At 36.9% G+C, this 23769-nt stretch overlaps 1 protein-coding gene across 5 annotated transcripts in view; it reads left to right on the forward strand.

The window, feature by feature from the left end:
* SCYL2 (SCY1 like pseudokinase 2) overlaps positions 1–23769 on the forward strand; it is a 38594-nt gene continuing 14825 nt past the window's right edge. For 4 of the 5 annotated variants that reach the window (XR_007504600.1, XR_007504598.1, XR_007504599.1 and 1 more), the window contains exons 1-9: positions 1–157; positions 3726–3924; positions 11320–11477; positions 15289–15433; positions 16030–16179; positions 16779–17000; positions 17874–17990; positions 20237–20362; positions 21774–21950. Coding sequence is in view for 2 of the 5 variants with exons in the window: in XM_049791934.1 (XP_049647891.1) it covers positions 3748–3924; positions 11320–11477; positions 15289–15433; positions 16030–16179; positions 16779–17000; positions 17874–17990; positions 20237–20362; positions 21774–21950 (1272 nt within the window). In the remaining 3 variants the exon portion in view is untranslated. Of the gene's footprint in view, positions 732–3725; positions 3925–11319; positions 11478–15288; positions 15434–16029; positions 16180–16778; positions 17001–17873; positions 17991–20236; positions 20363–21773; positions 21951–23769 lie in introns of all 5 variants that reach the window. The other variant, XM_049791935.1, reaches the window with a different exon arrangement.

Consider the following 23769-nt stretch of genomic DNA (forward strand, 5'->3'; position numbering starts at 1 on the left):
AGTGAGGCGCCCTCCGCCTCTCGCCGTCGCTATGGAGTAGCCGCAAGCGGGACGGAGCCGGCGGTGAGGGACGGAGCCGGCGTGACGGGCTGCCCGCCGGGGCCCCTCAGGGCGAAGGGCAGGCGGGCGCCGCGCCGGCAGGTTTCCGTTGGCTGAGGTAAAAGAGGCCTGTGTCGTGTCCCGCTCCGGGGCAGGAGCCGGCTGCCCGCGGCCTAGTGGCACCGCAGGGGCCGGGGAGGGAACCGGGAAGCCCGGCGCTGAGGGGTTGGAAGCGCGATAGTGGCGTTGAGGGGTGGACCGCCGAGCTGCCCGAGGCCGGCGGGTGACGGATCGGCTGCCGGTAAAGGCCGCTCGTCGCCGGTCACCTCTGACCGCGGCCGACCCGGCTTGTCCCGGCCAGCGGCGAGGACGGTCACCGGGCCCTGGGGGGCAGAGGGAAGGAGGTGGAGGGGGGTTGTCGGCGGAGCGGTGGCTGGAAATAACAGTAAATACTTTGTCGGGGAGGGCTGGCCCGCAAGAGACAAGGCAGGGGGTTGTGCAGCGTATAGGTTAGGCAGCGGGTGACCCACAGATCCCCACGCTGGGGCCTTGTTCTGTGAGGTTTTGGTGGGGTTTCGGTTGCAGCTCGGTGCCGGAACGACAAATGAAAACGATGGAAGGCGACTCGCTCAGGTGACAGCACAGCGTTGCCTTCGATCCTCCCGTTTGGTTTTGTAACAAAAGTGCGAAAGGTTGGTTGTGCCTGAGAAACGTTTCGGGGTCGCTTGGGGTTTGGGTTTTTTTTCCCCTTTTGTTTGGTGAGACTCGGTTGTTGTAGCACCTGTTTCTTCTATGAATTCATCGTTATTTGGGTCAGAGGGATAGGATGGAAGTTTGGGTTGGGTGGCATGAAGTACCCGTGCATCTGCCTGCTGCTTTGGTTCCCAAAGGGGAATCCCAGCTTGTTACAGGTCAAAATACTGGCAGAGCGTATGACGCGCTGCTGCGCGGCGTGCGCCCGTATCCATACGTCAGATGAAACTATGGATTAGATCAAGGGTAAATTAATACTTTTAGATCATGCAGTTGTCTTGCGTGAGTGAGAACTGAGGAGTGGTGAGGAGGAGTCTTTGTTTTGAATTTACCTTTATCTTAACATTTCAAACGTTTTGCCTCATTTTTATTGCTGTGTTGGCTGTTGCTTACTACCTTGCCAAGTGATTGGGTCATCATCGTGCAAACATGTTGTTGCTGATGTACATCAGCATAAAGACCGCTATCGATTGTGAGGGGAATTCATGAAAACAACACATTTTGCATCCGTATTTCTTTTTAGGATTAGTTCCAGGTTTCATGGACTTAGTATCAGTAGCATTAATATTGCCCATGAAATTCAAACAGGAAGAAATCAAAGTTCTGAAACGTTTATTTACTGCATGTCCTGTGTTGCTTGTCTGAACACTGTTACTCTTAAGGTCTTGTACTTTTCTCGTTTATTACCTTTCAACTGGAAATGCAAGTTTCATTGTGGGTGAATTGTCCCATGGTTGTTAATTTTTCTATTAATAGTAGTTCAGTCTTAAAAGAACTGAACAAAACAGTTTTCATACAGTTGAGAACCAAAGTTGTGTATTTCAGATATGGTTAAATTGTCATGATTTGTGGTGTTATAGGTACTACCCAAAATAGATTTTTTTTATTTTTTTTTTTTTTGCATGGATTTTCTAGGTACGTTGTTCCTGTTGACATATATTGAGTTTTTACTAAAGTTGGTGACAGCAATTGTTTTTATAAAGCAAAAATAAACTGGTTTAGATTATAGTCCAAACGTTGACATGAGGATTTCTACAAATTTACAGTGTTAGATGAACATAAACGTAAAACCCAAGCTGCGTATTGAGAAGTTTCTCAGTACTCCTTACTCAGTAGCTAAATTAAACAGTAGTTTGCATACTGTCAGGCTGGAGAGGAACAGGTTGGACAGGGCCTGCCAGGCTTGATTTTTAAATCCTAACCCTTCAGACACTGGAATGCTGTTAACATTCTCACCTAGTGGCTTTTCCAGGCTTCTCACTGCAGTTAGTCTGTCACCCACAGCAGAGGGCACTTCTGGTTTAATCAATATTGCACCATTTTTCTACCACCTGTATAGAGAAGCTCCGTTTCAGATTTATACAAAGGAATTTGAACACGCATGCATGTGCATCTTTCTTCATAATATCTCCACAATTAATTTTGCAAAGCGTCTCTTTAGTTTTGAGAGCTCTTAACATGGGATTGTATTGCATTGATACTAGAGAAGGTTTGCTGGCTGGGAGTGAATGAAACAATGCAAAAAGCACAGGATTTAAAACCAAATAAATTAGATTTGTGGTTATCCTAAACTCGTTAGGATTGATTTTATAGTCCTTTAGCATATAGAGTTTGCCCCATGGAATAGCTGCAGAATAAAATCGCTGAGAGCTGGAAATACCTATAGTTCCTATTTAGAATACTCCATGATCCTTGTTTCTACCTATTTATCAGGTTAATGAAAAGTTCCTTTATACAGGGCTATTAGCCAATGTCTGATAGCTGTTTGGTCTTGGGCTGCACAGTTAGGAATTGCATGCATTTTTCCACAGCACAGTTCATAATGTAAAATTAATATATTGTAATAAAATGTCACATACTGTAATAAAATTACTTAATAAAGGAATTCTATGTTTCCGTAATTTATTTCCACCTATGTTCTCAACATAGCACTTAATACATACCAAGCAAGGACATAATTATTCTTAAGATTATCTCATTGTATTCAGACTCAGCTTCTCAGATCTAAACTCACAGTCCCTATAATTAAGACCAACTCCACCCTGAACATGCTTGCAGTCATATCTGGTTCTGTTCCTGAGTATTCCCGTTGAGGCCATAACTACTATTTCTGATTTTAAAGTTAAGTATTTGCAAGGTTGAGATCTGTGCAGCTGGATACCTTTTGTTTTTATAATGTATTTTCTTAAAACTCCTAGTCTGGTTCTTCATTTAGTAGCGCAAAGTTGTGTCACTTAGCTGACATGGAAATTGGAGAAATTATCTATGGAGCCACAGCATTAGTGTATTTCTGCATTTCACAATGGAGGAGTACCGAAGGGCATCAGTCAGCAATCTGATGCGTAAAATACTGAAATTTGAGCTTGTATTTTGACAAGCATGGTGTAGGAAAGAACACATTTTTACTTGTCTTCTGTATATAATACCATCTATTCTTTTGTTGGTCTGGGATCTTAAGCAATCCTTCCCTTCAGAAAATGTGTAGTTCTGTGAGCAATAGAATAAAAGGAGCCTGGTTTCCTCCAGATTTGGTTCTCTTTATTAGTTGATACTGATACACAAGGTGTGAACCTTTCCCTTCATGGAGTAATTTATAGATTCTTTGCATTATTCAATTACCTGTTTTCAGGAAACGGTTTATTTTCTCAGTCCTTAATTGCTTTGTTAGATCTAACGAAGAATGATCAAGAGATTCAGAAGTTTTTGAGGAGGAGTAGAAGCAATGACATATAATCCCAAGGCATGCAGATACATTTGTGCGGTGTGAATATGTGTAACTGCAAAGCCCTGGAAGTTATTATTCAGTATTCTTTCTGTCGATTACTCCTGTATGCTCTTGGATCCTTGGTTAGATGTTATAGTTTTCAACATGTATCTGTGTTAACAGAAATTGTGAAAGGACTGTGAAGCTGTTTTTTTTCTTGTCTTTGTAGACATTGGTGCACAGTTGAGACAATGGAGTCCATGCTGAATAAATTGAAGAGTACCGTTACAAAGGTAACGGCTGATGTCACCAGCGCAGTCATGGGAAATCCCGTTACCAGGGAATTTGATGTTGGCCGACATATTGCCAGTGGTGGTAATGGTCTTGCTTGGAAGATATTTAATGGAACTAAAAAATCAACAAAACAGGTGGGTTGTCAAGTAAAGACCTACGTTTATAAGCATTAGATAACAGACTGATAGATAGCAGTTGCTAAGTGGCATTTAAAAACAAAATCAAACTGGGCAGACTAATGCTAAGGGAAGTACTGTGCGTAAAATGAAATTAAGTACTCAACATTATTTAAATATAATGTTCTCAGCCACACAGGTGATAATTGCTTTAAGCCTTCACTGCTGGAGAAAGAAGTAGTTCTGCATTCATAGCATACAATTTGAGACCAAGATCAAGAATTAATCTGAGTTAAAAGTGATCTGACAAGAAGGAAATAGTTTGTTTTAACATGGATTGGTTCCCTAATTTGTTTTACCTCGCAGCTTTTTTGGCAGCACTACTGGCTTTTTACAGTTTAAGATAATCATGAAGTATGCCATCATTTGTTCTCACAAAAGAGACTATAGCTGCCATGCAGAAATTGAGACGTTAGAAATGTTAAGTCATGAGAATCAGTAACAGGAAGGCATGGGATAGAGGAGGAGGTTGTGGAGGAAGTGAGTTGTGCCTTCCCTGTGCTGCTTTCAGATATTGTTTCCTTCTAGCTTCCTTAAAGTAGTAGGTTTAGAGCGCTAGTTTATAAACTTCTGACTCACTTGAAGTCACATGTGTAAATGCAAGTGGGATTGTGACTTTGGAAGAAGGTTTGCCAGAAACAGAGTTTAAGAACTGTTATAGAAAATTATTTTATTGTACTGGAGAAATGTGAAAAGTATTTTTTCAGTCCTGGAGAGGAAATAGAATACTCAACGAGTAAATAGAAGTGTTACTAAGTTATGGCCTTCAGTTAAACTTGATGCTGAAGTGATATGAAGTCACTTACAAAATGAATCAGCTTGCTACATATGTACCAAAAAGAAATGGACGCAAAGGAATAACTTTGGAAAGCGTATATACAATCTATTAGATGGTAGGAAAATAAACTGTAGCAAATAGAGAAGAAATGTACTATGCAGAATAAAGAATCTCTGGAGAATGTGTGATCTGATTGTGACAGGATCTGAAAAATGTTAAGCAGGTTCTTTTGCCATATTCTCAAGCATCTGTCTAGCTGTTGCAGAATTCTATACATCTAGTATTTCCTGAATTTACCCAGTGTACTAACTGGGTTTTTTTTGGTCTTATGCAACTATACAAAGAAGTGATAACATTGAAAGTATGGTAGTTTTGATAGGTTTTATACAATCTCTGTGCCCAGTAAGCATTTGACCTGTAGCAGGTGTAGCTTTAAGGTCTGGAGAGTTGTAGCAAGTTTCTTTAACTGCCTAACTGACAGAGTGTATGTAATTTGTTTCCTGTCGATCATGTTTTTCAAGCTTTGAATGGATGTTCTAACCACAGATTTTGCAGAGTATTTGTTCAGGTGTGTTACCACATGTGATCCTACAGTATCTCTGTAAACCCTGATGTAACATCTGTACATTTGTATGCTATCATTAAAAATACAGCAGCAGTTGTACTGCAGGGAATTTCAGATGGCTGGTGATTTGACATGCAATTATCATCCATTATTAATATTACCAGTTAGGTAACATCATGTCAACATTCAGCTTGCCATTGCAAAATAAAACTACGCAGCAATACAAACAGTTTATGTTGTGTTGTATTGCAATATATCTGTTCTTTAACATTTTTTATTTCTTTTGCATGTCCCTTTTGAATGTTAGCTGGGCAATATGGAAGTGGCTGGCTGCCATTTTCCAAGCAGTAGCAGTCATTTTTGTGAAGTGATGCACGTATTTGCTGTATTGCAAGTGTGTATATCTAATTTGAAGCTACAAGCACTCAGCTTTATTACAGTAAATGTGTATTGTAATAAGACAAGCAGGATGTAAGCACTTAATTGCCCGTGGTGTTGTCACTTTACAATGCCACAAGTAATAATTTAAGTCATTGTAGCCAGATAAAATAGCTAAATTTGGAGGCTTAGCATTACAGCAGTAGAACTGATCAGAAATCTTTGTTCTCAGGACAAATGGAAGTCAGCAGTCTTACAGAAGTTGGTCAGCTGAAGTTAAGATTTCAAATACAGATTAATTTGGTTCCTATTTTAAGTCAGTGGACAGTTACAAATATTCCACCTCTGGTGGCAGTAGATATGTATGATTTTATTCCTCTTTTCAGAGTTCTACCTGGTTCCTGCCTTGCTGGTTTTCCTGGATGTCTGAATGATTACATTTTGGTTTTTTTTTTAATGTGCCTTGTCTTTTTTTGCTTACTTTGTGGGTGACTGAATAACAATGTAACAGAATGCGAGGAAATTGCTTACCTGTGTGCATATGTTTGTCTGGTGTTATTTGATAGCCGATTTGCAGCTGTTTGTTTGAAAGATTTATGAGTTTCTCGTTATATGTGTGTACGTGAAGTAACATTGCGAATTTTACAGTATGTATTTCTGCTCATCTTGGATTTCTTAACTTAGTCTTTATGCACTTATATTTTTTTCTGGCATAATATGGCACTTGTCCTTTTTTCCACTTAGAAAGTGTGATCGTAAAGAAATAGATAGGATAAGGTCACTTAATGTTCTTGTTGGCAGCTCAGTTGTAAAAACTAGCAGAATTAAGGAGATAATGGTTTGCTCTTCAAGACTACTGTAGTTGTATTTAGCTGTTATTGTGGTAGCACTAAATATATTAATGGGAAGTAAGTCAGCTTTCTGTTGTTTTGGCTGCGCATACAGTAGCTTTGAAATGAAAGCTTCCTACTATTCAAACTTTAAAGGCTAATTAATTTTAAAATTGAAATAGTTGTATACCTTATGACTGAAACAAACTGATGAGAAAGTAGGGTTATAAAACTACATTGGCAAGCTTCTGAAAATAAACACCCCAAAAGCTGGAGGAAAATCTTGTTCTGGCAAAAGACCAGAGTAACACTGGAATGCTTTCCAGTATTTTAGTTCAGAGACTATTTTGCTTTGCACAGTGGGAGGCTTTGGTAAAACATTGTGTGTTTGCATATTGAGTTACATTTGATTATTCGTTAAAAAAAGTGCGTGAAAAGGAAAACAAACATCAAGTTTCTAAAATCACTCTGACTGCTACTTTAAAATTTCCTTTGCTTTTATGTTCATAACTTAGTCTTTAATGTGATCACATTTATTTTTTTTCCACAAGAGCACTACATCTTTCAGTTCACAGGATAGATGGTTATTAAATATTTTGTGCTGGGTTTTTTGTTCCTTGTTGTTCTGTGCTTAGTCTCTGGCACTATTACTCCACCCTATTCAAAATGTCATTGAAAATAGAAGGATTTGAGTTTCTGTAGCATTCCCCATTAAAGTGCTTGAATGTTTTACAGGTATTTTTAACATGTTTTCTCGGTATGCAATGAGATGACTAGGAAGCAGTATTGCTATTCCATTCTCATTACATTTCCACAGCTTTTAGAGTCTTCAGTTTAGAAATACTTTCTAGTTTTGTTTGCATCTTTTTTGACACACAAACCCGATGTGTTTCTGAATTCTTGCCTTCCTCTTAGGGGCAGGAGAGAAAGCGTGACATTCCTTGGTTGCCTATTTCTGGTTAGGGAGAATTGTTTCTCTCTCTCTCTTCCCTGCTTCCCCCCTTTCTTTTTTTTTTTTTTTTTTTTTTTTTTTTTTTAAGCAGTTGCATTGGCTAAGATAGGAGCAGAATTTTTGCATTCTCTTTGGTTTATAACGTGTTTACATGGGTAAATAAGGACACGTATTTTAAAGTATCAGTGTGTGTTTCAAATTGGTGTGTGTTTCATAAGGAATGCAGGATGGCAAATGGACTTGGAGGATGTGGTGGGTTGACCCTGACCAGCAGCCAAGCACTCACTCAGCTACTCACTCACTTCCCCACTGCCAGCAGGATGGGGGCAGAGAAAGAGGAAGAAGAAAAGCAGGAAAACTTATAGGTGAAGATCTGGACACTTTAATAGGTGAAGGAAGGCAGGAAAAAAACAAGCAAAGCAAAGGAAATTGCCCACCACATCCCACAGGCAGACTGGTGCTCAAGCTAGTCTCCAAACAACAGCCACCTTGGAAGCCAAAACCCACCTTCTTCTTCCTCTGCCCTAGTTTTTACCACTGAGCATGATGTTATACGATACGGAATAGCCCTTTGGCCAGTTCGGGTTGGCTCTCCCGGCCATATCCCATCCCAATCTCCTGCCCACCCCCAGCCTACTCACTGTGGGGCAGAGCAGGAAAAAGAGAAAGCCTTGACCCTGTGCAAGGACTATTCAGCAACAGCTAAAACAGTGGTGTGCTATCAACACCGTTTTAGTCACAAATCTAAAACACAGCACCATATGGGCTGCTATGAAGAAAGTTAACTCCGTCTCAGCCAGACCCAGTACCAAGGAAAACTGCCCAAAGAAGCTGGGAAAAGGAAATTGGGGCATTTGGTGATTAAAACTACAAGGATAAAAAACCTTTATGAAGGGGTATATTAGTGAATACCAGATCTTTGGGACAATGGTCAACAGGATTCCCCTGAAATACACAAGCACAATCAAAGAGAACTGATTTACACTTTCTGTTCAGTGTCTAAAAGCATTCTAGATGAGTTAATATTATTATAGCCCAGTTAAACCATGTCCTGTGTCTTGCATGTTGTGGGCGATGCTTACTCCTCTTTGCACAGGTGACGTTTAATTCCTTGGCAAAGGCATTGTAGAACTGAAACACTGATCTTTTCAGTGATTCTTGTCAAAAGTTCTGAATTCTTGGCATTAAGAACAGGTGTTTTCTTGAAGGTCTTCATCCTGGCAAATATTTACATGGTACACATCATAACACACAGCTGTCTCAGTGTCATCACTGAGCTTTACCTAACCCCACTTTGAAGTAAAGTGCTTGGCTTAAACACGTGGGAGTGGAGGTAGAAGGGGTAGACTATCTCATGTTTGTGAACAGAACTGAGATTTAAACTTAGATCTCTTGAGTGGCCAGTCTAGTCCCCTACATACTTGTCCATGCTTCCTAACCCAGGTAGAGGTATACTGTGCTGGGACAAGAGCTTGTCAAGCTGGGTGTGTATACTTCCTATCACAGAATGAATGAAAATTTGTGTTGTTAAAGATAAGGGTTGCTTTGTCTCTGCTTTTTCACTTTCTTTGTGGAGAGCAGTCGGGGTTTTTAAATATATTTTAGTCTTTTTATGTTAAATTTATTTTTATATCATCAAGTTGCATTACGACACAACTGCAGAATTAAGTTACAAATAGCCTGCAGGAGGAAGCTACTCTTCCTTCAAACCTATGAAATGAAAAAAACAAAGTGGAAGCTCCCCTAGAGCTTTCTGGGGAAAGAAGTAGTAACTGTAAACCTTTGCAGGTTTTTGTCTCAGTAAGTTTCCATCAAAGTAGTTACAGGAAATAGAATCCCTATCAGCTACAGTCAGTAGCCCTCTTTTTTGGGGTTGGATATCAGTTCTTGTAACACAGAAAAGGAATAACAGAAATAATGTATTCATAGTAAAAATTTAACAGGGTTATTTGGTTCACGCAGCATAAAACCATGAACACTTAAAAGTTTCCAAACATACTGTGTGGTTTCAGTAATTTTTGTGCATTGAAACTGTGCTCTGTGGCCCATGACTCAGCTATATCTTAGTTCTTCTGTACAATAACGTCTGGTGACTTATGGGGGTTAAGATATTAAACTGTTTATATGGCATTCTGCATATAAAAATCAATGCTGATTAAGGAATTGAATTTCAGAATGCCATATTTTGAATTTTTAATATCAGAACACATTTAACATTTTTATGTCCATGAGCAGAGATGGCTGTATGCTTTCTTCTTGTATGAGATGTGTTACATGAAAATGAAGATATTGGAAGCAAGTTGTCACACAGCTCAAATTACTTTGATTCTTGATACTCCACAGTAACTAAGTCTACAAAATCAATGTGATAGCAATCATTTTCGTACTTAGAATACTACAATTTCATATACATAGTTATATGTGAGCTAATTCTGGATATGTAAAAGTTCTGTCAAACTTCAAACAAATGATGCAGGATTGCAGCAAGCACCAATAGAATTTATTTATAGCTATCATAAAATATTCAAACCATAGCTGATGTCCTACACTATCTGATTTAAATATTCACTTGCTGATTCTTTTGACTTGTCATTAAAGAGAATTGCTTTCAGAACTGCTGTATTAATTTGAAATTTTGTTATTGGTCACGTACTGCTCAATAAGTTCACACTTCATACTGGAAAATGTGTATTTTTAAAATAATGGGTATAGTGTATATCTTCCATCCCCTGTCATTGGTTCCTCCCTGCCTTGTGTCAAAGTTAATGTTTGATCCATTACACGAGAGCTGGAGCAGGGAGCTGGTATGGATAGAAGCAGGAAAAGTGTACTGAGTTGAGTTAGTTATAGACGTTCACCTGCTAACGGCTTAATGAAACAGGTACCAGCTAAAAAATATAACCCATTTTTTTGTGTATTGGACTGAATTTCTTTTTTTATATAGCCTATTTCTAGAAGTCTTTTTAAAAAATTAATAATGTAACTGTTCCTGTGAGATTTTAATTAGAATAATAGTTATAAAATATGCAATACAAGAGCATAGACCTCCTTTGGGACTGAAAGCTGTATTTTCATATTATTTTGTACTGGTTTCTAACCTTTTCGTAATGTTGTTGTAGGAGTATAAGAAAGTCTCTGTTTCATTGTAAATTTTTTAATTCCTTTTTTCTTCAATTGATTTATTTCTCTTTAACGGCTTCCAAGATGGTGATGTAATCTATTATTTATTTCACATCCACCTCTGTAATTTCAAAGTTTCATAAAAAATTTCTTAATTTTCTCCCACTCCATTTGCAGAAGTTGGTTGGAAGAACTATTTTCTGTGTTTTTAACATTTACTGCATTTCTGGGACTTCTTTTTACACATGTTTAAGCATTAAAAAATTCTTAAATGTTTTATCATGTGAATGGTCTGATCAGATTAATTGATTATTAACTATAAATTATCTTTCATGAATGTCTAGTTTAATTTAGATCATACTGGTTTGGAGCAGAACACTGAGACAGGGTCTGGTTTAATAAAGCACTACTTGATATATTTAATGCTAAAATTAATTTGGATCTGCTTTGTCGCTGTGTAGATAGTGGTTATAGTTTACATATTACTGTTTTTAACATAAGGAGCAGTAGTACCTTGACTCTTAAAATGTATATTCTGAGGTTATATACAGTAACCTGTGTGATTATGACTGGGACAAGTTAAGGACAATATGTATGTATAAATATACTTTGAAATACTTATTGCATTGGTGGGATTGTACTGTTGATTCAAAAAATGTGTGTGTAATTGTGTATAGGCTTGGCTTTTGGCTTTGTTATATATTGAGTGAATTTTGTTGCTTATTTCTAGGAAGTGGCTGTTTTTGTCTTTGATAAGAAGCTAATAGATAAATATCAAAAATTTGAAAAGGATCAGATTATTGATTCTTTAAAACGAGGTGTTCAACAGCTAACCAGGCTTCGACACCCTCGACTACTTACTGTGCAACATCCATTGGAAGAATCCAGGTAAGCTGTAGTACAGTTGAGAACAGACTTTCTTAATCATTGTTTTGTTACTGGACGTAAAATACCTGGAACATTCAACACATACATCTGATGAGATTCAAGTTTACTGTATTTACCTATGTGAGAATACTCATGTATTCACCCCACCCTCAGATTTTTTTTCCCCCAAGCCATAGGATCCATTTCTGGTGTGAATCTAATTAATAATCTATTGCGTGATTTTAGTGCAGTTGCAGTTATAAGGCTAAACATGACCCTTACAGTGTGAAAATTTGGTAGTTCAATTAATTTCACTTTTAAAGTATGCTCTTAAAAATTGTTTCCTTTGAAAAGGTTGTTGACACATTTGTTCCATTTATGAGAAGTATGTACTTAGTGCATGGTAAATTGTATGTGTTGTGGCCACGTACATGTTTAAAAGGTCCTCAAATGTCAATCAAGGCAGACAAAATTCCGTGTGTTTTTGTAGTGCGTATTTGATTTATGTAAGGTTTGTCACTAGGCACAATAATGGGTTAGTCTTCCAGATTTATCGTTCAACTGTACTGATAACTGCATACTAAAATCTAACAAACAAAATGATGGTTTCATGTTAAAATAGAAAGCTTTTTTTGGAAAAGTTTTTTTCCAAAGTAGTTTTTCTAAACGGTAGCCTGATAAAGGATCACGTACTTTACTTTTCAAAAGTCTGCATTTTTGATTGTGTCTGTTAACCTGCATTTTTCGAACTGTACTGGCTTCTAGGAGCTGAGAATACCGTAGGAATGCTTCTTCATCTTTGTGATGCCTACTTTGGGAAAGATTTCTTGGATTAGATGACACTTGCATATTCATATACATCTTTCCTCCAGTACTAAACACATTTCATATTAACAAGGCTTCAAAGCTGTCATTGCCCCGATGGTTCAGTATGCCCCCTCAGGAGAGCCTTAAGGAAAAGATCAATTAGGTAATTGAAGGCAGCTCTCAGTAGTCTACAACACTAAATAAACTATTACATGCTAAATGGCCTAGGGTCATCTCAATCATACCGTATGCAAGTGAATCCCGGAGTATACCCCAGGCTTCTTCCTAAAATTGTCACAGTATTTTGATTGACTCAGCAACTGCATCTGTAATTATTTTTTCCCTGAACTCTGCACTTCAGAAGGAAAGGCTAAGATTCATTCCGTGGAGTGTTAAGAAAGCTTTGGTGGTGTTGTGAAGAATTTAAGCCTTTTGAGTAAAATAAACAGTGTAGTTCTGTCAGAGTTCTCGTTTGTGAGTTTTTAGTAACGCCCTATGCTTTGCTCCAGTTGTTCTTCTGTCCATACTCAGCACATGCAGCTGCTGGTAGAAACACTAGTAGCACAAAACCTGTCCAGTTGCTTGCTGTGCCAGAAACTGATAACGGTTTTTGGAGGTGGTTCATAAAAAAAAAAAGTTCGCTTAGAATATTTGTGTGTGTCACCTTGTGCAAGCACGCTGTAAGATTTCTTTAGAATTGCAGGTCTTCCCAGAATAGTTATTCTTCAAGAAATCTGTCATGGGCTCCTTCTGGCTCGACTGTACCTTTTTGTGTCTTTGAAGTAACATACAGTTGTGTTGAAGTGCTTGCAAGTCACCCTTTATTCCTCCTTTGCGGGTCTAAGGGGTGCTTGCTGTACCTGCACAGGTGAAGTAGACATAGAAAGAAAGGCCATACCTTTCTGACCCTAGTGTGTAGGTAGCTTTTCCACTATTAATAGAATGTTTCTACTCCAAATTATTGGTATTCAATATAATTATATTTAATATAAATATATATATATTCTATATATTATGATGTATACATTTTTACATACATTTGTATAATGAATAACTGTTTATACTAAATAGTTAATATAAATACATTTACTTACAACTGGTCTTGAATTCCAGTAACAGCACAGATAAGCAATATTATTCTATATTTAACTAGTTACTGGAGAAAAGAATGAAAAAAACAAATTATAAGTTCACTCATAATGTCATTACTACCCTTTAAAAATAGTAGTAGTGTGAAGACTCCCAGATACTTAGTTTACTAGACATTCCATCTGTTGCTGTTTTTCCCAAAGCTTATGCGTTTTTGGCCATCACTTTTATTTTTAACTTGTTTTCTTTTTATTATGTTACTCTGAATTTCATTTTGATATTATTCAGGGAACTGTTCAGCTTCTGCAATACTCAGTTGCTTTAATTAAATTTGCCCCATCCTTCCATTACTCTGGTTTGGGTCCTTATTTAATTAGCTCCTAAAGTAAAAAAATAAAAAGCCATCCCTCAAAAAACCAGCAATCAGAGAGTTCATGTTATGAAAACCACTGAGTAAGTGTTCCCTAGGTATTTTTTGTCATCTCTGCCTTAACAGTAACTAAATGTATAAGCTCTATGGTGAAGCTGAAGTCAGATTGAAAATGTAGGACTTTGTCTTTCTGTGCTCTGATTCTTCTTTGTGATTACTACAGAAACGAGTTTTATAGCCCTAGTTGTGTTAATAGAAACACAAAAGGGACGGTGTTAACAGAATGGTAGCAAGGAAGTTCTGTCAGGTTGGCACTTGCGTTTCAGTATATTTTAATTTTCACTTGTTTTTCCTTCAGAAAGGCAGTGGATAAAACTAAAGTAAAAATAAAATCTAGATGAGTAATAAGAGGTTTGAATGTTTCAACAGCCTTACTTTACTTCAAAGAGCAAGCTTGTTAATTATTGAGATACATAAAAACTATGTGATAGATTCATGCTGAGGCATTGTGTCTTCTGTGATGTTTTTATGGGATGAACAGAAGGTTAGGCTTCTTTTTTCTTGCCTGGAACTTTATATTCAAAAATACATCTTTATTACTGTTACTCAGTCTCAGTTTTCTGTGTTCATACTGATGCAGTATTTAGTGTTCTCATGAATTACTCATCCTTAAACCAGGTATGTATGCTACACCATCCATGTAATGCTTTCTCAAAAAAAAATTTAAAACAATTAAGAAGTGAGGTGCAATGACTGTCCAGGGCCTCCAGCCTGTGCAGACCAGAATGAAGGATTTAACAAATAACTCTGTGTTACATGAAGTTTGTGAAACTGAGACATACATTGTTTTCAGGACTTTGAAATTTGAAATTTTGAAGCACAGTGTTACAACCAGTCCACTTCATGTACAGAAGTTTGCTTCATCTGTGCTTTTCGAACACTGTTGACACAAAAATGCATAAACAAGACCTGTAGTTTTTCATGAAGAAAACAATAGATAAAATAATTTAGAAAACAGTCACCGCATGCAAACTGCAGTTCATACAACAAGCGTATTTCTTTTTGCACCTCTTCTATTCATTTGCAAAGTAAAAGAATGTTCATGTGTTACCTTACTTTTTATTAATTTTGTTTCTGATCATTGTCTGATCAGATTAAGTATTGCTTCAGTCAGGGATGAGTCAGGTTTAGGCACAGCTAAAAGCCTGATTTTATGATTTTTAATAATAGTAAGAATTATTTGTTTGGTTTTCCTGGATCAGGACAAGAAAAGCATTGTTTTGTTAAAACTTTTTGTGAAGCATTGTGTGCATCATTAGTGATGTATGTGAATGTTAGAGAATAAAATAACTTAATTCTAGTGTTTTTGAATACTTCAGATATTTATATATTCCTCTTTAGTATTATATTACTTAGAAGAATTCAAAAGCTGAAATACAACATGGTTTTAGGTAGCACCAAGTGCTCTGGTGATGTACAATATGATGTTTGTATGGTTCTTTATTCACAGTCAAGAGATTTATTACATTTATTTACAAGAAATGTTTTTATGTATTTCCTCTACAGGGATTGCTTGGCATTTTGTACAGAACCAGTCTGTGCAAGTTTAGCTAATGTTCTTGGCAACTGGGACAACCTACCTTCTCCTTTACCATCTGACATCAAAGAATATAAACTTTATGATGTAGAGACCAAATATGGTTTGCTTCAGGTATGACACAGGTTGTGCTTATAATTTTCATGTGCTTTTAGTATTAATGATTGTTTTATAAAGTTTGTAAACTGCCAAAGTTTTGTCTGCCTATGTAATAAATCGAATAATTGGGAAGTGAGAGATGATAGTGCCCTGATCACTGTAAGTATAAGAGAGGATGAACACGGGAGGGTCTAAGTTGCTACTGGTTTTGCTTATTCTGACATGGAAAATACAAAATCAAATGAATTTTTAGTTTTCATATGAATGTCTACACTACAGCTGTCTCTCCCATACGTGAATCTTTTCTTTACCTTCTGTGGAGGAACAGTAGCTCCCAGATTTTATTTCGTGAATATGTTGATCAGCTTTGAAAAGCATATGTCCTTATGCTGTGGTAGTTAATTGGCATTAGTAATCTCATTTGCTGATTACTTATCTGTGTTTAGTTTCCTTCATACATAATTTTTAAGACATAGCCTAAAATAGTGGTGAAAAATTGTTTTTTAGTTAACATAACAATTTAACCGTGACCACAGGAACAGAATTTTTGTAAATGTCTTATAGAATATTTGTTGAAATATTTAACCTGAAATAATAATCTTTATTAACAGGTTTCTGAAGGCTTGTCATTTTTACATAGCAGTGTGAAAATGGTCCATGGAAATATTACTCCTGAAAATATAATTTTAAATAAGAGTGGAGCATGGAAAATTATGGGGTTTGATTTTTGTATTCAGTCAACGAATCCATCTGAACAGGAGGTAATAGATCTTTATCATCATTAAACTTCAAATTCAGATCTTTGTCTGAAACCAGTTTCGTGACCTTGCATTTCAGTACGGAGTCATTTATTTAATATTCACCTCTATATTTTGTTGGCAGGAAGTTTGAACATATGGCACAGGTCTGGATTGAAGTGCTGCCTTTGGTCATCACAGAAAAAGAGCCTGAGTTGGCTCAGTAGAGTCAAAATAGACTAGTGATGGTTTCACACAGAGTCTGAAGCCTGTGCCACTTCTACTCACCTGCATGTTGGATGACATGCAAAGCTACCTAATTTAGTCTGTTGCATCCACTCAGTGCCTAGCTGCTACCTCCTAAAATGAATTCCCATCATAGCTAGTTTCCCTCTTACAGCAGTACTTTGATTTTACATTACACTTCCCAACTCTAACATTCAGACTTCAGCTAATCACTCTGTGCTGCAGACACAGATTCTTAACGGTTTTGCCTTACCCTGTTTCTGTTTCGCTCATAATTGAATTTGAGTGGATTAATTATTTTTTGCTGCTTGAGTTTCTTATTTAAAATGTTCTTTAAAAATCCCTAATAAATGTACTTTCTTTTACTTCTCTTATAGCCAAAGTTCCCGTGTAAGGAGTGGGATCCAAACTTACCATCCCTGTGTCTTCCAAATCCTGAATATCTGGCACCAGAGTATATTCTCTCCGTGAGCTGTGAGACAGCCAGCGATATGTACTCTCTAGGTGCTGTTATGTATGCAGTGTTTAATAAAGGGAAACCAATTTTTGAGGTCAACAAGCAGGATATTTATAAAAGCTTTAGTAGACAGCTGGATCAGGTATTTGTTCTATTTGTCACTATTACTCATTGATTTTCATATTTGAAAAGTTACTGTTTTAAAATAGATGTAAATAATTAGAACACAATACCAGTGCTCCAACACAATCTGATAATGGTATCTCACTTTGCATGCTATCTTTATAACAAGAAAATAGAATCCTATGAAAATACGGGAAATAAAAATATGTGTAGAGAAGGTTACATGTACCAACTTCATAAACTACAGATTTCATTTTTCACTTGATATTGCTGTAAACCTCTTGAATGCTGATCTTGTGGAATAAGTACTCTACCTGTTGGGGTGGACGATGTGAAACTCAACGCGGTGACTGACCTATGTAGGACCATTGAAGATGGCTGAGTTTAGAGTGATTTGATCACTTGACGTTGCAATTAGTATCTACTCAGCTATCAGCTATTTCACATTTTTGTGGACTATGCATATTAACAGAAGACAGTTACTTGGATCAGCTGACATAATGTACGTTCCTATGCAAGTTTCCTTTGTTGTAACTTCTTTGGGTGTCCATTGCCTTAGTTGTGTCTACTGTGTTTTGATGCGTGTAGACACCACCTCAGATAATAATGTGTACCTGTTTAGAAATACTGGGTTTGTGTTCTCTGATAACCTGAACACGATAAGTTAGAAATAGGGGAATGTGACTTGAAGCGGGTAGGCTGTTGGGAGATGGAAAGAAGACTGAGGGATCAGAATCAGACAATGGGTTATAAAAGGGGAGAAGGGAGGGTTGTCAAAGGTGTGGGTAGAGAAACCATCAAGAGGACAAAGTATAGTCCTGTTGTATATTGGAAATAGTTATATGCAGGATTTTCTGACTTTATGGTGTATGTGCTTAAATTACTTACACAGCTGAGCCGTTTAAGCTCCAGTACTCTTCAGAATATACCAGAGGAGGTGCGTGAACATGTAAAGCTACTCTTAAATGTAGCTCCAGCAGTCAGACCAGATGCAGATCAAATGACTAAGGTCAGTTCATGGAAAATACAGTAGCTGTAGCAAAGAGGGAAAATAGCGTTTGATTTGTAGAAACAATAGAGCTATTTTAAAGTGTTTTCCTTGTTAATCATTTTAGTTGAAATGTTAAATATTTTTAAACTATTTTGGAAATAATGATGTTAGTTCATGCCAAAAGTTGTCCTTATGCTGACCTTTATTAATATGGAAGTAGTGGGTGCTGAGACAGAATTTAGAATAGTCATTCAATGCAATGCTATTTTATTGCTTTCCAATACAGTTGGAATTATTTTCTATGCTATTGTTTTTATACAATTCAGTCTTTAAAACTCTATTGGAAGGATTTTAAAGCCATAAATCAATAAAGGGCAGTAAATGTAAGGATTAACTTTTGGCTTATGATTTTTGGTGTATTCTTAAGTATGCGGAAGAATAGCTTAAAACGTATTCGGAGCTTACTTGCCATAATAAAACAAAAATTAATTGCAAGTAGGATAATTTAAGTTTTAATTTGACAAACTCTTCCTCCGCTTTCCCATCCAAAAGTAGAACTTAAAAGCATGATCCTTTCTTTGTCTTATGGCCTATTTTCTTGTATCTCATAACCTTTCAGGTTCCTGCATATAGATTTGCTTAGCTAAACAATTTTCTTTTCCTGTCATGTAAAAAGTTTGTATGCAGAGAGAAAAATCAGTGTCTTAACAGTTGGAAGAAACAGTGAGTGAAGAAGGGAGGGGGAACAGGTAATGGTTCTGCCAACATATGTGCTGAAAGATGGGTAGTGAGGAAATTGGCAAATATTACTCAGGTATCAGCTCATTTGTCTGAAGGACTACAACAAACAGATCTGGAAATGGTTGTATTAAGCATTATGGTTTTATAAAGATGTTAACTCTCTTTTACCACGTCTGCACTGCAGACTGAATTGTACGGTAAAGATATTAAAGCTTCAGTTTTAAAAGCAGTTTGTTATGGCCAGCATGACATGAGCTAAAATGGAGCTTGACATGGGCAAGTTTACCTTGCTAGTTTTAACTAGTTTGTGTTAACCTGTGTAGAATTCCACGATCACATATATTTTGGTGTGTGATCTAGAAGTCAGAATATAAGTTTACAGCGCAGACTAGCTTGAATTCTCTGCCAATAGATGCTTCTCTTCTGTATTGCCCTACTCCAATCTGCTTTTCTGATTCTTTTTTTTCTTTATTGCCCTACTCTTACTGGCTTCTCTTTCTGCCTTACAGCAGAGCTTCTTTAGATGTTTTTATAGCCTTTCTTTTTGCACAAATTTCTGAACTGAAAACAAGTGTCCAAATAGACTGGGAGGCCATGCTTTGTCTTTAACTGTTGTGAGCCCATGAGGTTTGATATATCCCTCCCTAAAACTGAGAGCTATCAGGAAGGAGGAATCTTACCCGAGCAAATTTTTGAATGCAGAACTTTTCATTCCAGTCTGTGTAGGTCTGGGATAGACACTCTTCTACTCTGTTTGTTCATCTGCTAACTGAAGGCTGAATATTTGGGGATGGATTTTTATATAAACAATCTTGTTATCATCATGCATTTTTATCAATCTTTCATTTACGATGAAGCAGCTCTATCAGTATTAATATGATACACCATGGCTATAGATGAACTCCCCTGGTATTTTACTGGTGCCATCTTTATAAGTCTGCTTTGTGCACATGCATTGTTAGACAATACTTAAGACGGCCTGCACCCTCTTTGCTGAAGTAATGCAAACATGGGAGATCATGTGAGAAATTATAGTGGACAGGATTTACAAGTGTGTCTGAACATTGCAGAGAAATTTATGTAATTATACATTGCATATAAATGCTTGTTGATTCATTGTAAGTTTCCAGATCTGGACGGCATAGTAGGTAATCCTTTGTTGTAATATTAAGCAGCATAATTATTCCTAGCAGAACTTTTAGTCAAGGTTTTTACTTTTCATTCCATTTTTTGTAGACCAAAAATTATTTCCACATACAGTAAGTTAACTAGATGCATATAACACGCATGGGTTTCTTTAAAATGCTAGGAAAATTCCGTCTTAATAATTAACTTTTATCTGTGAATATTATCCTACTTAGTAATGTAAAAACGTACTTTTCTAATTGTTAGTTGCAGGCACATCATTGTAAAGGTTTACTATAGTGCATTGAAAAGGTGAACAGATGATTATATTTTGGAATCTTTGTAACAGTGTTAATGTTGTCTCCCTCCAGATCACAAGCTTTTAATCTTATTTTTAGATACCATTCTTTGATGATGTAGGAGCAATGACACTTCAGTATTTTGATTCATTATTTCAAAGGGATAACCTTCAGAAATCACAGTTTTTTAAAGGGCTACCAAAGGTTCTGCCAAAACTACCTAAGGTATGTCTTGTATGATGTCTTGAAATAGTTTAAAAATATGTGAACATCTGTTAACATTCTAAATCTTGGAATGCTGGACTTTGTGTAGCACTGTACCATAGTAGACTGCCATAAGACTGTCAGAATGGAGTAGTAGGAAAGAGGAAAGATTAGAAAATAATTGGTGTGGAAATACTCCTCAGCTGTCAATAATTCTTTAAATGGAACATGTCAAATTGTGCTATCAGCATTGTAAGGCACCATCATTTGCATGTCCTCTTGTAGTTCATCCTGCTTTGAAAGGGAGTTGTCTTCCCTCCACTTACAAGGCTTTCCCTTTGTTTCCAGATTTTATCATAGCTCTTTGAAGTCATCTTGCCGCCTTTTCTCCCAATAAGATCCTTCAAGTTTTTTCATAGCAAGGCAGTACTTTAATGTTGAATGATGCAAAGCTTCCTTCCCTCAACAGACTGTGCTTTCTTGTGCTAGCAGCGCCCAGAAGCCTCAAAGGCAAATGTCTGTCATTACAGATTTCTTCTGTGTAGAGTTAGACACTATGTCTAGACTGACTCCTTTTCCTTTTGTGGTATTCTTTAATTTATATAAGGCATAATGCATATGTGATAGGAAAATAGTATTAGTTTAATACATAATAGAATAGCTGAGCTTCTCAACCATTGTGTTAAATTTCTTTATTTTTAATTCTGTTTTCAACTACACAGTGCAAAATTCAGACTTCATGTTTAATACTCTCTTCTTTTTAATTTAGTAATTTTTTCCTTTGATCAGAAATCATTGATCCTTTGAATTTGGAAATAGATGGGATGTATTTCACCTAACTTTAGACAGCCACTGACAGACCTAATCACCTTTAGGGCATTCTTTTTTTTTTTTTGAAAGTATATTTTATGAGGGAAGGGACTATGCCCTTGAATTGTGTATTTCTCTTTACTGACTTTGCATCCACAGTGTAAATACTTATTTCTTAGCAGAATCCCATTTAGGGAATGTACCTGGAGTTTTACAGGGAGGTATAGTAGGATTATGTGTTCAAGTGAGTGATGGGGTATGGAAAAACTGGTTATTTTCTGGGTGTGATAGGGTCTTTTTTAAGAAAGCATATAGAATAAGGTTTTCATAATTTATGTATGTGGCTGAAAGTCTTATTTACTGTACAGTTAATTGCTTTTTGTTGACCTTTGCAGTTGTTACAGTCTCCAGTTATGTTTTGAGCACTAACAGAGAAAAGTAAGCAAAGTAGCACAGTGTAAATTAGCTAGAGTAAACTGTGAAAATAAGAGTTCAAAGTTCAAAATTGTCTGTCTGCTTTTTTGTAAATAATTAGGTTAATACAAAAGCTGTTGAGCTGTCATGATAGTAACTTACTGCAATGCAGTACAATGGGATGCATTCTTCCTTTTTTTTCTTTTAGCGTGTTATAATTCAGCGAATTTTGCCTTGCCTGACTTCTGAATTTGTGAATCCTGATATGGTACCCTTTGTCTTGCCTAATGTTCTCCTAATTGCTGAGGAATGCACCAAAGAAGAATATATCAGGCTCATTCTGCCTGATCTTGGTCCTGTTTTTAAGCAGCAAGAACCAATCCAGGTATGTTAATATTGTTCAGATTACAATTTTTCTTTTTGGTGTTTTTTCCCCTGAAAAATGACTAATTGTCCTATTTCCCTTTTCCAGCTTCACACTGATTGCCCAACCTGCTCTATAGTTGTCCAGGCAGTCAGTCTTCATTCATACAAAATAGATTTTTTTTCCAGGAAATTCACAAGGCCTCTACCCCTGCTTTTTTAGATGAGTTTTCTGAGGGTATATTTGCATTTATAGATGAGATTAGGTTAGCAAAAAAGGAAACATTTAATTTACCACTCAATTCTTATTTTTGGTTGGTTGTAGAAGGTATATTTGTAAGCATTTTATCACTTACCTAGCCTAACTGAGCAGGGTTGTACAGTACAATGTTTGCACATACTCTACCAGCAGCTGAACCTATGATTTTTTTCTTTTTTCTTGTATCCAGATTGCTGGCACTGGGATCATGGGGTGGAAAAGTTATAACTTTGGCACTTCTTAAAAGTGTTGTTTATTGATAATAATAAAATAGTATTTATCGGAGGGCTGTGCACAAATTTCTGAATTAGTTTCATTTTGACAAATGTATTGTGTAAGTAAAATATGCTTTTTTCTGTTGTTTACATGCATAAAAGTAGTAAGACATTATCATTACTGTAAAGGAGCAAAACATTTGCATCCTTTTGTCAACACCATGTGCATGATGATTCCTGAGAATTCTGTCACTAAGTTAGGCATTGTGCCTCCACAGATAAAAGGCAGCTGCGCATTCCTACTAGCTCACCTTGTTTTACTGCAGGATGCTATTATTTCTCTGCAGAGCACTTAAGGGGCAAGATAAACATAGGAATGAACAAGATCTTTTATTTCTGGGTTTCAGAAAACCGGATCAGAGAACTCTCATTATACTGCGGAGGGGGGGAAGGGGGACAGTTGTGTAACTGAGAACACCTCAGAAAATTAGAATTACTTAATGCTGTTTACTTTTGGTACACTGAGGCTTTATGTTAGCTTTGTTGTTGTTTTGAAAAAATTAAACATCTAACCAACCAAAAGCCAGTGAACATCTTATTTGTGCCGTTTCATCCTAAAAGGTAACATTGTGTTTTGCTACATTTAACATCAGATTTGTGAGAAAATCCTCACAGCAAAAAGTTTGTCTCAAAGTTATATCTGGAGCATAATGGGCACAAAAGCTGTTTTATTTCTTGAGAAATGAGGGAAGCAAAATACAGAGTTGGGGTCAGCTCATAAAGAGCAAGCTTTGCGAAGTTTTTCTCTAGCTTTCTAGATACTATATATTAAATTCTTCTGTTGACGTTTTTAATGCACGCTAAGTACTAGATGACTTTTTCTACCATTATTTCTGTGGTCTTTTTAATATGGCAAAGTTTAAGTAATCTTGGACAGGTTTTCAAAGTTGATATACCAGCAATTTAGGGGGGAAAAAAAAAAAAGGTTCAGGCTGCCAGAGGACAGAGTTCTAGCTCTGACTGTCTTTGTGCAAGGCAAAAACATTCAGTTCCTGCGTGTTTGTAACTCATGGAGAGGGGTGGATGGGGAAGGTGCCAGTGTTTCTTCCAAACACTCTCTCAAGATGTTTTAGATTTGTATGAGGGGTCTGTTGCTTGGCTTTCATAGGCTACTTGAGTTCGGAAGTGAATGTATCATAGGGAAGCTGCTGTAATTCAGTATGAAGAAATTATTATCCAGCGTTCATAGTGTCTTTGTGTGAGGGAATTTATAATATGAAAATGGAATATTTATTTAAACCAGTCATTCACTTCGTACTCTTGGAGTTAGCATGGAGTAACGGGTGTGCTGTAAATTAACATCTTAG

Source organism: Accipiter gentilis, chromosome 34, assembly GCF_929443795.1.
Source record: "Accipiter gentilis chromosome 34, bAccGen1.1, whole genome shotgun sequence".
Lineage (NCBI taxonomy): Eukaryota > Metazoa > Chordata > Aves > Accipitriformes > Accipitridae > Astur > Astur gentilis.